Source organism: Artemia sp. Qi Xiang Cuo, chromosome 18 (genome assembly GCF_049724085.1).
Source record: "Artemia sp. Qi Xiang Cuo chromosome 18, ASM4972408v1, whole genome shotgun sequence".
Lineage (NCBI taxonomy): Eukaryota > Metazoa > Arthropoda > Branchiopoda > Anostraca > Artemiidae > Artemia > Artemia sp. Qi Xiang Cuo.
This window is the reverse complement of record NC_142811.1, coordinates 10,402,171-10,416,235: the sequence shown is the minus strand read 5'-3', so window position 1 is coordinate 10,416,235 and position 14,065 is coordinate 10,402,171. Positions and strand designations below refer to the sequence as shown.

The window sequence follows — 14,065 nt, the reverse complement described above, 5'->3', positions numbered from 1 at the left end:
CCTGAGGAGGATTTTGAGCACGATCGGTTCAGTACAACTACTGATAAATCGAGACAACAATTCACAAGAAATTTATTTTTAAATTTCTTAAAATGTTGCTGTTGTGTTGCCATGACTTTGATTCGAATTTTAAATGAATGCAAATTCTTCAGAAAGAAGTGATAGGCTCATTGGTGGATACGATGAAAAAAGTTAAAGATACTGCGGCGTGTTTTAACAAATAAAAAAATCTTAGTGTTGGACAACTTTAAAATTATAAAACAAGAATATTCACGTGTCAATGTTGGAAATGTGCAAGTCCTGGCCTATTTCATGGTATTTTACAGAGAAAATAACATACAGTACCCGCAATGTTGATAATCTAGTCACTGAAAACAGAAGTGGAACTAGAGCAAGTTTTTCGGTCAGATTTCTATGTCTTAGGGTTTGGAATTCCGTTCCAGAAAGCATTTGGGTGGCGAAGCACCTTGGTTTATTTAAGAGTAAAATGAAAAAATTCGTTTGGGCTTTGTTCACATACGTATCTTTGTTATCATTATTATTCTTTTTTGCATAATTATTTTTGTTTTCATGATAGAGACTGGTCATAATTTTGTGGTCTTGTTTCCTATTTTATTTATATTGTTAGTTAAGTCAGATATATGTGGTCGCCCAGTAACAAGCACTGTCATGTCTTTCTTTGGGCTGCCACTTGGATTGATGATATATGTTATATAAATTTGTAATCAAACGAACTGAACTAGCGCCTCTAAGACAGATAGAAACTCCCGCATTATCCCTGGGCGGGGCTAATAAACTTTATTTGCAACAACCAACGAAAATCCGCGACAAAATCCAGTTTTCAAATACGATTAGATTTAAGTTTTAGAAAACGTTTTCAATTTTATGTCTTTGGTACTTCCAGGTAATGTTGAGAGGATATTGAACTAAATGCTTATACACTATATGCAAGCTATCAAAATGGTGTATTAGCAAGGAACGGTTAAAGGTACTAAGTTGGACAACCGAGGGAATACAGAGGGTAATGTTGAACAAAGTGAAAAGAATACTATGTGCATCCAAGATTTCAAATTAACGAATCTGAAATACCTCAGGAACAACTGAGAGTATTTAGTCCAAATTTTCATGGAATGCTGGGAAGGATGTTGATTTAAATCAGAAGGCCCTATTTGCATCCATGTTGTTAAGGGGATACATCTACAATATCTCAGAAACAGCTTAGGATATTAAGCTGAAAGTCTCAAAAAATTGAGGGGCTATTAAACTAGACCATGAGACACAAATTGCATCCAGGTTGCCAAAAGTACGTTTGGACAATAGCATCTAGGTTGTCAAAAATACGCATGTACAATAGCTCAAAAATATCAAAGTCTATTATGTTGAATGTTTGAAATTTTTAAGAGGGTTGTTGAACGAAATCAAAGATACTAAATCGAATAAAGCATAAGACCTGAAGATGTACCCGCGACATCTCAAGACCGGGTTTACTGGAGAAGGATACTGTCTGCACTCTTGACGGTGGCGCTATGTCAGCAGGAGAATTAAATAAGTAAGTAAGTATTTGCAATAATCTCAGGAACAACTAAGTGTATCAAGTCGAAAATTTTAAAGAATGCTCTGGGAAATGCTGACCAGCAGAAAAAAAAATGCAATGTTCGTCCAGGTTATAAAAAAAGCGCATGTACAAGCTCTCAAGTTCGGTTATACACCCAGCATAACCATCAATCATATGCATCCAGGTCGTAAAAGTGGAATACCGGCAATATTTCATGAACACAAAGGTTATGTCTCAGAGACACCTAAGGAGTAAACTTCACACAAAAAGCAAGACCCAATCATAGGCAGTGCAATAGTGCTGCCTAAGTAAAGAACGATGTTGGCACAATGTATTATTTATTTATTTATTTTTCTTTAGACCAGGGCACTTCGTATTGAAGGAGTTGTCGTAGGAACTTCGAAAAGGGGTCATTCAATTGGAAATTGGAGTGGCTTGTGCCCTTTTTAATGATAGAAAGTGATTGGAAGGCAAATAACACCCCTTCTAAGCCCACCATTTCCCCAAACATATCCAATCAAAATTTTGAGATAGCTATTTTGTTCAGCATAGTTGATTTCCAGAAAGAAATTATGTTTTTGAGGAGGACACTCCCCCACAACCCTCAAGGCAAGGGTTGTAAGTTATGCCCAGGGGGTATATAAGCTTTTTATAGAAAGCGTTGTTGTAAAAACTTCAAAAAGAGCTCATTCAATTGGAAATTGAAAGGGCTAGTGCCCTTTTTAATAGTCAAAAGTGATTGGAGGGCAACTAACCCACCTCTCACACCCACAATTTCTCGAAGCACATCCAATCAAAATTTTAAGACTTCCATTTTCTTCAACATAGTGGAAAGTTCTGGAAATCATGTCTTCTAGGATTGCAGTCCCCCCCCCCAAACCCACAGGGCAAGGGTTGGAAGTTATGCCCTGGGGATATATATGGTTTTTATAGAATGTTTTGTCGTAGGAACTTCAAAAAGGACCCATTTGATTGAAAATTGAAATGGATCGTGCCCTTTTTAATAGTCGAAAGTGAATGGAGAGCAACTAACCCCCCTATCACGCCCATCATTTCCCCAGACACATTCAATCGAAGTTTTGAAATTGCCAGTTTGTTCAACATAGTTGAAAGTTCTGGAAATTATGTATTTGAGGATGACAAACCCCAGAGAGCCCCCAGAGCAAAGGCTGTTAGTGATGCCCTGGGGGGGGCATTTAAGGTTTCTATAGATAGCGTTGTCGTAGAAACTTCAAAACGCGCTCACTCAGTTAGAAATTGATAAAACTGGCGCCCTTTTTAATAGTCGAAAATGTAGGAAGGCTAGGTAACCCCCCTCTCACGGCCACAATAGCCCCAAGCTTGTGTAGTCGGAATTTTCAGGTTATTCTTTTGTTCAATTCGGCTATATGTCGTGAAAAAGAGGTAATTCAGAATGACAACCCTCCCCCCATAGCCCTTGAAACCTGTGTCACAGATTATGCTTTTGGGTCATTTACCATTTTTATAGAATTTTTTGCCGTAGAAGCTTCAAAAAGGGCTCATTTGATTGGAAATTGAGAGGACTATTGTCTTTTTATCAGTCGAAAGTGATCAGGGGGCAAATGTATCCCTCAACGCCTATCATCTCCTCAAACACTTCCAATCAAAATTTTGGTACAGCCATTTTGTTAAACCTATCAGAAAGGTCTGGAAATTATGTCTTTAAGGATAACAAATCCCCCCAGCCCTCAGGGCAAGGGTTGGAAGTTTCGCCCTGGGAACATATAGGGTTTTTATAGAAAGTGTGGTCATAAAAACTTCAAAGGGGGCTCATTGGATTGGTAACCAGACACTCTAGTGCCCTTTTTAAGAGTCAAAGTGATCAGAGGGCATCTACTCTTTCCCCTCTACACACACGTCATATTGTCCCGAAATACACGTAATAGAAATTTTGAGATAGCCTTTCTATTCAAAATAGTCTAAATATCATATAACAAGGCTTTAGGGGTTCAAAAAAAAAACCCAGAGATTAGGGGCATGGGTTTTAAGTTATGCACAGGGGGTATTAAAGGTTTTTAAGGAAGGGAGGGATGTTTAACTTCAGAAGAGGCTCACTCTTTCTCCCTGAAAAAGACTATGTTAATATAAAACTAACAGAAATTAATCAAAAAAACATTTTGCACAAAATAAGTTTTTGAAAAAAAAGTAAAGAACTCCATTAAACCAAAAATGAACAGAAATAGAATCAAATGATCTACCAAGCATACAACTACCACAAATCAGTATTAATAAATAAATGAAACCCAAAACAAACACAAATTAAAATAGGTCAAACTCAAAACGAGCAGAAATTAATCTAAGTAGGGTTCTAAACCCTATGAGTTCTAAGAGCTGGAAAATAATTTGTACTTTAATGAAAAAAATTCTTATAAATGTTTTCACTTTTATAACTTTAAGAAATAAAAAATTAATTAAGATTTTAAGAAATAAATATCAGTATATGTATATTAAACTGACAATGTACATTTTTTTCAGTAAATTCATTTGATTTTTTTCAGTAAAGTACAAATTATATTCTGGCTTTTAGAAACCATAGGGTTTAGAACCCCACTCAGAGTAATTTCTGCTCATTTATCTAAGTATCTGTTATCAAATCAGATGTGATCATTTATTTTAAATTGTGTTTGTGATGGGTTCCATTTATGTATGGATTGTAATTTAAGGGCGTTTTGAGCTTGAATAATTGTGGACCTTTATTTGTGCTTGGATTAGTCTTTATATGGCTCTTCTTTTCTTTAAAAAGTTTTTTTTAGAAGAAATTTGTTTTTTACTTAATACTATTAAAACTTAAAATATTTGGTAATTTTCTAAATATTTGGTAAAATTTGATGTGATCATTTATTTTAAATTTTGCTCATGTTGGGTTCCATTTCTCCATGGATTGTAATTTCAGGGCGTTTTAAGCTTGAATTATTGTGGACCTTTATTTGTGCTCAGCTTAGTCTTTATATGGCTCTTCTTTCCTTTAAAGAACTCTTTTGGAAAAAGTTTGTTTTTTACTTAATACTACTAAAATTTAAAATATTTGGGCTTTATCTTCAAGCCCACTGAAAGAAAAGATTAAACAGCATGCATCGATAATAATATGACTAAAAAATATGAAAAACGCATAAAGTAAATGCATTGAAGGTATTTGTAAAGACTTGAAAACACTGGCTTCAAAAACAAGAAAATTTACAGCATCTAATAAAAATCAAAAACAATAATCAATTTGACTTACCTTCCTGAATAATTGGAACCTCAACAAGTGTAATTTCTTCAGTCATTTTGAAGTTTTTTTTATAATAATTTTATATTCCGTTTTTTAGAAATTATCCAAATAAAATCTGCTCCTCTTTAAAAGACAATCACCATCACTTCCTAGAAAGCACAGATTTTATAAAACACCTTGTCCTTAACCATAAAGTGAACGTAATGCAAATCTGATATAGCCTATAAAAGATACATGCCAGAAGAACAGGTATATATATCATTAAGTCACAAAAGGCATCTGGTAAATGGACCACTTCCCCCAGATCCTGGACAAAAGCCACAATTCTACATGTTTACAAAAAGGGTGAAAAAGGGACCAGATGGTATCCAGTCAGAGTTGGGTCCAGAAGAACTGGTAATTATCAACATGCATTTGTTGATAAATCCTTTTACAACAAGGATGAGGGGAATGGGCCACTTCCCCAGATCCTGGGCAAAGACACAATTGTTTCCCCATATATAAAGGGCAAAAAGGCGATTGTAACAACTACAGTCCAATTAGCCTGACAAGCAAACCAGCAAAGATTCTTTGGAAAATCCTATTTGACAGACTCAAATCCCCGGCAGACTTCACCTCAGAGGAATTTCAGGCTGGCTTTCAGAGATCAATCTACCATAGATCAAACATACTCCACCTGGCAACTGATGGAGAAACATACTGAGATTCTGAAAGAACTTCTCTTACTTTTTATTGATTTTAAGCTTGATATAAAATAGCACAACAGGCTTTGGCACAAACTTCTGCATTGTGGAGTCCCCAAAAACATGGTAGCCCTGATCAAAGAAATGTTTTTAAATTTTGCTAGCTAGATTAAGATGCTTGAGGAACTGGCTGAAGAGTTTCAGAAGTTAGCAGGTGTTTTCCAGGGCTATGTCCTATCCTCTCATCTGTTTAATCTATTTCTAAATTCAGCTCTATCTCTTGCTAAAATTACAGACAGCACATTTATTGGAGGCAAATTTATCAAAAATTTAGCTTATGCAGATGATATTGTGAAAATAAAAAGTCATGAACATGTCCTCAAAACTGAAACAAACAAGCTAGTGTCAGCAGCCAAAGCCTTTGGAATGGTCATTAACACAGCCAAAACAAAGATCACACCAGTATCTATAGACTCTGCATCATGATCCATACAGCTAACTAAAAAAAGAGAGGAAATACAAAATTCAGAGCCCTTTCATCTACCTTAGTAGTCTTTTAACCTCTTATAACAATTGATTTTAAAAACTTTTTCCACAAGACAAGTTTTTCAAAGAAAAGTAAAGAGCTCTATTAAGCCAAAAATGAGCAAAAATAAAGTCAAATAATCTTCCAAGCATAAAACTACCACAAATCACAATCAATAACTAAATGAAGCTCAAAACGAACAGAAATTACAATAGATAGCCAAGTCAAACTCAAAACGAGCCAAAATTAAGATAAGTTAAGATAAGTTAAGATAAAATTAAGATAAGTTCTTTGTTAAGGTTTTGATATTTTTTTATTTATGGAAGTAAGAAAAGTGAAAACATTTCAAATGTATTTTGTTTTCAGTAAAGTGCAAATTGTGTTTATAATTTCCAGACAAACCAAGATCATACTACCTGTCATTTAAAGATGGTTTGATACTTTGCTGGAACCAAGACACTTAATCAAAGCAGCCTCTTATCCCATGCCTGATGATAGACCTGCCATGGATTATCCACCCAAGGCTGTATCAAGGTCACTCAACCAGAGCTGGGTTACTGATTACCATGACACTACTGCAAGTGTGATTTCATACATATCATTTTAGAGACTCCCAACAACTGCCACCAAGCCTGGTATGGCTGTAGCTGATCCATGCATGCCAGCAGATGAACTGTCTAGTATAACTCCAGCACAAGCCACGGCTGCTCAGGCAACAAGATCCAGCAGAGTGGTGAAGCCACCAAAGAGACTAAACCTATAAATATTAACCAAGTGACAATATGACATTTGTGTCTAGTGATGTTTGGCCAAATCCCATTGGCAGCTGATGGGAGTGAGCTTAGCACCTCTTGGTGTAGTGTTCTTTTGTGTCCTGTAGTGAGTGATAATTTGCCAAGTCACTGGCAGTTAGTGGAGTGAGCCCAACATCTCCACACCTAGAGGTAAAGGCTGCTCATCCTTTAGAAAATAGCTGAGGGAGGATGTAGCATTATTTCATGCCTTGCTCTTGTGCTTGTACACCAGCTTGTTATTATGCACTTATGCTTGCTTTGCTTATAGAGTTCTTTATTGTAGGTGCCTGGGTTATAAATAAAGATTTTTCTACCAAACATTGCAATTAGCACTTTAAATTATTGACTAACAAATGATTATTCATTCTGGTTTTCCTTTTTTCATTTTAGTTTTGGCATCCTTTGCCAGTTATCCAATTTGATTTTTTATGATATTTTTTAATCTAAATTTGAATTTAGCCCTTGGGGGCTTGTGATAGTGATTCTTTAAATAAATATCTTATCTACAAAATAAACACAAAGGTAATGCAAACCAAAATAAGAAGCTAACTTCTGATTATAGGGTAAGATGTGCAGTAGTTAGCAATCATCTTTTCCTCACTATAGGATCTGTTATACTACCTTGAAACTAGATAACTTTGACATTGACTTTCTTTAAATTTACAATTTATGGTTTACCATTTGACCATTAGAGGAGGGGAGAGTAAAGTAATATAATTCTAGTTTAGCTACATTAAGCTATCTTTGAATGGGGTTAGGTTAGGAAAATGAAACTTTCAGCAATGGGTCTACAAAATAAAATATGTTCTGGAAAGGTATTTTTAAATACCTACCTTGGCACTTGTCTATTATAGCAATCACACCCAAGAAGTGAAGTTAGAAAACAATTTTTACTTCATAACATGCAGAATAATTGTAGCTAACACATTTTGCATGCAAACCTGCTATACTTTACCCCCCCCCCAATGTGAAAATATATAGCACAAATGATATATTTCTTCCTATTCTCCCAATGCAGCTCTCTTGTTTCAACCTATGTGCCTGTAAATTGAACCATTGTGAGAAAATTGGAATCAGAAAAACAAGTGACAGAATGCATCAGACTTGTTTAATTTGGGCTATATATTAGCAAATTAGGGTGGTTGGGGGTAAAGTATAGTGGGTCTGTATGCAAAATGTGTTAGCTACAATTATTCTGCATATTATGAAATAATGATTGTTTTTTAACATCATGCAGTTCAAATATTGGCATGATTGGTATAATAGACAAAATCCCTGCCTTCACTCCTTCCCCCTCTAGAGGACAGTGACCTTTGATGACCTAAAAAAATCTTTGTCTGATAAAAGTAAAACCTTGCAAAATAAAACCTCTGCTTATGAAGCACAAGAAAACTGTGTTCAGCTTCAGAAATTTGTTCAGTCCTAATTTATGAGGTTCCAAAGATCTGCAAATACATTTCCTAAATTTAGAAGAAAACCCATTGATTTGGCTTAAAATTTCCACTCAAATAACAGGAATTGCATTTTCAGAACTAAAACCAGTGAAAAAGAAACTGATATCTAAAAAGTAGGGTAAAATGTTGTTTTGCCAAATTTCAATAGGCTTGCCAATACCTTCTCAGAGCTTGTTTTGGGCCCTGGATTCATTACTGAAAGTTTAATTTTCCTAAGCTAACACCTTACAAAGATAATGAAAAGTAGGTAAACTAAAATTTTACCAGTAAAGTTCATTAGTATGTCCTAGGGAATGATGTCAATAGATCAAGTATTTTCAAATGTTTAAAGTAGTTTGCAGAATCTTGTGGTGTCCCTTATAGAGAAATATCCACCATATGGCTAATATAGGGGTAAAGTTAATCTGTGGTGCAAATGAATGTTATTTGGGGGTTACTGCATATTTACACATTAGGGGGTGGGGGTATATATTGGTGGCATATTATGGGGATATATTCTGTAAATAGGTTAGCTGGTAAAGTTCTACCAAATCATATTATTGAGTAAGGAATAAAGTGAATGCATCATTTGATGCCTTTTTTTATGCTGACTACAAGTATAATAATCATTTCTATCAGAAATGAATTTCAGCCCACCCCCCTATAGGCTAGCCTATATGCCAATTCAGGGTTAGGTTGTATAAATATATACCCTGAATTGGCAAATATGGGGGGGGGGGGCTGAAATTAATTTCTAATAGAAATGATTAGGGTAAGACACCCAGTAGTCGGCCACCTGCCTATTCTTGGACAGAATGTAACTAACAGGGAACATTACACTAGACACCTGCCTTCTAAAAACTTTCTAAGCACATTAGCCTAGAGATAGGTTCCCTGTTAGTTACATTCTGTCTGAGAATAGGCAGGTGGCCGACTACTGGGTGTCTTATCCTACTATATTTGTAATCAGCATAAAAAAGGGCATCGAGTGGTATATTCACTTTATGCGTAAGTCAATAATATTATTCGGTAGAACTTTTACCGGTTAGCCTATATAGGTTCTGAAAATTCATGAATTTCTTAGAAAACAAGGAAAGAAGTGAAGATAAAGTTTATCCTACTACAAAATGTGTTAACTATAATTATTTTGCATATTATGGAGTAAGAATTGTTTTCTTAACATGTTTCTTTATGTCCAGCTGGGCTCCTAGACTTATCATACTGGTTGGCTAATTTAAAGATTTGTATAGCCTATATAGGCTAGGCTATACACTTTCAAATTAGCCATCTAGTGGTATCCCCTTCTAGAGAGTGGAGAATTCGACTACTCTTTATAAATATGCTAGTTTTGCTTTTTATCAAGATATTTCCTTCATAACAGCCTCTCTCCTATGTTGTTTTTGTTTGGGGTTTGACGCGTTCGACCAATCAGTCATATGCGTTCGTATCACTCGATTAATCTGTGCCTTCTGTAATCACTAGCTTGCTTGGGTGTCACTTTAGTCAATATTCATTGAGCCATGTCAGGTATCACTTATTGTGCTATTGGTCATTCACATGTAGCAAATGCCTGCGTCGAAAAACAAGAATCAGAGTAATTCGGTACTGCTTTGTCATAAAACAATTAAAATACAATTGAAACACAATTAAATAAATAATGCCAATATACAACATTCCTGTCACATGCGTCAACTAAAAAAAAAAAAAGAAAAAAAACTGATAGAACATAGATAAAAAGAAAAAATATACAAATTGTGATGACTCTAAAATGAGATAATATAAGGGTGTAAAAGAAAAAAAAAAAAAAAAAAAAAAACCTTAAAGGGAATGAACTAAGTCTTAACAAATCTACCGAAAAGGTTTATGCTTAGTTATCTAGCCCAAGGAGGAGACATGTGATGTCCCAGAACAGAGCACATTGTGAATGCTTTAAATGCCCTCTTACAGCAATTCCTTAGTATTTCCCTCTCATTTTCATATTTTCTACAGTTGAAGATGATGTGACGTATGTCTTTGTAAACTTCACATGTGTCGCAGTTGGGGGTAGGGGTCATTTTCCAACGTAAGAGTGTTGATTTAGTCCTTGCATGGCCACATCTAACACAAAAGAGACAAGTTGAAAGAATGCGAGATGAGAGGTACATTTCTTTTGATGGCTGCTTGTAATTATACAGATCCAGGAGCTGGGTATGGAAAAAACGGAGCCAAGCCTCTTCTTCCTCCAAAATTTCTGAACTAATTGAAGACATGAATTCAGGTCCAGCAATAGGGGTTTGAGTGATCAGACCCAGATGGGAGGCTTGTTTTGCAGCCTGGTCTTCTAATTAATTTCCCTTTATACCACAGTGTGCTGGGTCCCATATAAATAGGACTGGTATACCCTTTCTTGCAAGTTGTGTAGTCAGATTTTCAATCTCCAAGGCAACATTTCTTGCTTGGTGCTGCTGGTGTGAAAGGTAGTCCAGAGCTGACAGTGAATCAGTGCAGACAATATACTTCCGATTTTTGGTCTCTGTTTGGCTTGCTATGGCTTGAAGAGAAAACTTAAGTGCCATAAGTTCTGCAGAGAAAATTGTCAGGTAGGGGGGTAAACGGTAGGAAAGAGACAGGCCCTGGGAGGGTATAAATACTGCGCAGCTGCATTTTGTTTCTTTCTTAGAGCCATCTGTGTAAACTTGGATGTAGTCCTGGTATTCTGCAAACTTTCCCAGCAATATGATTTTCATCACAGCTTGGGGGAGGTCCTCCTTTTTTTCAATGCTGATCTTAGGAATAATCAATTCCGCAATTCCTTTGGAGGCGCTGGGAGAATCATCATCCAAATTTTTCAGTCAGCCTGCCATTCTATATGAACTCTTCCATGCCAAAATGGCAAAGGAATCTCTGAAAAGAGGGCATCCCGGTTCATTTGTAATAAACATCAGGGTTGTGATGGTTAGTGATTCCTTTGTGGATAATGTGGTTCTTGGGTCTTATCTTCTTTGCAAAATATCTTTCGAGGAGATATTTTCTTCTGGAGTGAAGGGACTGGATCCCCACTTCACAGTACATAGCTGCAATAGGAGTTGATTTTAGGCAGCCAAGTGCTCTTCGTAAGATTGCATGGAGGGTAGTGTCAAGGTTCTTGAGGAGACATTTCTTAGCAGAACCATATATAAATGATCCATAGTCTATCTTGGATATCACCACTGACTTGACAATAGTTGAAGCAAAGACTGTGGGGGCTCCTCTTCTTCCAAGACAGAGAGCATTAATGAAGTTTTGTCTTTGTTTGAGACTGCCAATCAGCTCATCCAGATGGGGTTTCCATGTCAGTTTTTGGTCAAATACAATTCCCAGAAAGCGTGCATGTTCTGCAACCACAATCCCATGTCCATTCAGTTTCACCAGTGGTTTGAAAGCATCCAGGTTATGCAAATTGTGGAAAAACACACTAACTGACTTATGGCTTGAGAAGACCATATTATTACTTTTTGCCCAAGTTGATAGCATATCTAAAGCTTTTTGAGAGGCTGACTGTAAGCATGCAGGGTCTCTCCCCACAACTGCAACAGCAATATCATCAGCATACAGAAAGAGCTCTGCTCCAAGAACATTTTCCAGGCTTATATCATGACAATAAACTGAGAAGAGGGCTTAGAACAGCCCCTTGAGGGAGTCCAATGTCAAAGGCTTTCCTCTTAAATTCTGAGAAGGAGCCCCCCAGGGAACTCTGGACCTCCCTACCCATCAAAAATTGGCGGATCCAATTTACCAGTGGGTCTGGTAAGCCCATTACAGATAGCTTTCTGATTAGTTGCCTCACATCTACTCTATCAAATGCTGATTCCATGTTTAAAAAGATCACATGTGCTGCTTTTCCATTTTTGAAGCTTTGTTTGATTAGATGCTCTAGTCTAACTAAGGCATCTATGATGCTCCTTCTTGGGAGACATCCGAGCTATTCAATTTGAGTGTGATCTGATAATGGGGTTAAAATTCTTTGCTTTATTACCCTCTCAATTAGTTTTGCAACAGAAGAGGTGAGTGATATGGGGCGGTATGAATCAACCAGCCTAGGGTCTTTTCCTGCCTTGAGCAGTGGGATCACTGTTGCCTTATTCCATTCAGATGGTATTGATGACTCTATGACAGATCTATTGAATAACTCTGTCAGTAGCTCAACAAATGTATCTGGCAAATTTTTCAACATTAAATTATGAATTCCATCAGGGCCAGTTGCACCAGGCTGGAGCTTTGAAATGGTGTCTTTAACTTCCTGAAAGCTGAAGTGAGAAAATGGAACAGTACCGTTTTTGAGACTGAGTTGATGGTGTGTGAACTGTAATGGTGTATCTACATTCAGAAACTTTTCTAAGAAGAGATTAAGTTTCCCATTGGTTGAAAATTCTGTAGTCCTTCCCATCTGTATTTCTGCAGGGATGGGTGTTCTTCTTTTTTTTACCTGAAAAAACCTGGAAATTTCTCCATAGCTCTCGAACAGGGGTGTTGTGGCCAAATTTGTCTTCAATGAGCCTTCTCCATCCATCTTGTGTCTCAGTCTTTAGTGTCTTTTTGAATTCTGCTGTCTTTTGCTTGAAAGCTATTTTATTCTCAATTGAGGGGTATCTAGAGAAGTTATTTTTTGGTTTTTTATTTTCTATGTAGGCTTTCTTGCATTTATTTTTACATAGAGGAGTGGAATTTTTTATCTTTGGATGAGGTTGTTTTTAAACAAATATTATTTCTGAAGAAGCTATTATATCTGAAGTAATCTTATTAGATAATGATTCCACTGACTGGTCACTTGTCTTAATTTCTGAAGCCTTTTGGTTTAAGTTGTGTTTCCAGGAGTTCCAGAGTTTGTCTTGGAATTTCCAGAGTTTCACTGGTTGGAACCTTGACCTTACTGGGTTGATCTCTAGTGTTAATGATAGAACCTCATGGTCAGAATCAAAGTCACAGGGTTTCTGAATTTCTACACTATTTATAATATCTGATGATGTGAAAGTGAGGTCAATGGTTTTGTATTTGCCTGTCTGAGGGTTCAGCCATGTATTTAGGTCTTTGGGGGTGACAAGGGACAACTTATTTATGGGTTCCAGGATGTAATCGGTTAGAGGGGTTGCAATTGGATCTTCTGGTGATACAGTATCCCACCTTCTGTGGAGCAGGTTAAAGTCACCACTAATTATTTTCACAGGGCCACATGCACTCACAATCAGCTTGAATTGATTCAGGGAGAATTTATTTGTCTTTGGGGCATAACAGTTAGCAATACTAATCCACTTGTTACTTCCCAGTAGCTTTATGTCAATTATGCCTACCTCCATTTCCCCTTGTGGACTGGGGTCATGTATTCTAAAAGCTAGGTCATTTTTCACAAGAGACAGTAGGCCACCACCTGTTTTGTGGACTGTCCCAATGGGCAATATTGTACCCCTTGAAATCATGGACAATATTCTCCTGTTTTAAGAAAGTTACTTAAAGTAAGAAAATATCAGGAGTATGCCTGACTAAAATATTTTGGAGTTCTTTTCTTTTGGCTTGGTTGAATCCCCGGATATTTAGTTGGAACACTGAAAGGGAGCTAGTCATTTGTGTGTGAGGGAGCTAACCTGGGTCTTTGTAGCTTATTACTACTACCTTCTTTTCCTTTACGTTTTCTTTCAAGGGCCCTTGGGCTGCTGGTTTGGGGTGGGTTGTTACTGGTTGTAGGGCTTGATTCAACTCTGTTTAGGTTTTCAGCAATGTTGGACAGGCTAAGGACTGCATTTTGAAGATTAGCTGGCATCATCTGAGATATTAGTTTGCAAAGTGATGTTATTGTCTCAGCCAGATAAGAGATCTGCTTTGTAACACC

The 14,065-nt window shown here is 36.7% G+C and overlaps 3 protein-coding genes across 11 annotated transcripts in view; all 3 read right to left on the bottom strand.

The window, feature by feature from the left end:
- Positions 1–14,065, bottom strand: part of LOC148941194 (zinc finger Y-chromosomal protein 2-like) — a 41,120-nt gene that overhangs the window by 25,640 nt on the left and 1,415 nt on the right. For 3 of the 9 annotated variants that reach the window (XM_089104290.1, XM_089104280.1, XM_089104285.1), the window contains exon 2: positions 4,797–4,936. The exons of 1 other annotated variant lie outside the window; for it this stretch is intronic. In XM_089104290.1, coding sequence (XP_088960416.1) covers positions 4,797–4,842 — 46 coding nt within the window. In that variant the 5' untranslated portion in view covers positions 4,843–4,936. 5 more of the 9 variants (XM_089104282.1, XM_089104281.1, XM_089104284.1 and 2 more) reach the window with 5 other exon arrangements.
- Positions 10,548–10,949, bottom strand: LOC148941196 (uncharacterized). Its single transcript, XM_089104117.1, has one exon. It carries the CDS (start codon positions 10,947–10,949, stop codon positions 10,548–10,550), a length of 402 nt encoding a protein of 133 aa, XP_088960243.1.
- On the bottom strand, positions 11,128–11,715 carry LOC148941195 (uncharacterized). The gene has a single exon (XM_089104115.1). The coding sequence runs from the start codon at positions 11,713–11,715 to the stop codon at positions 11,128–11,130; it is 588 nt and encodes a 195-aa protein (XP_088960241.1).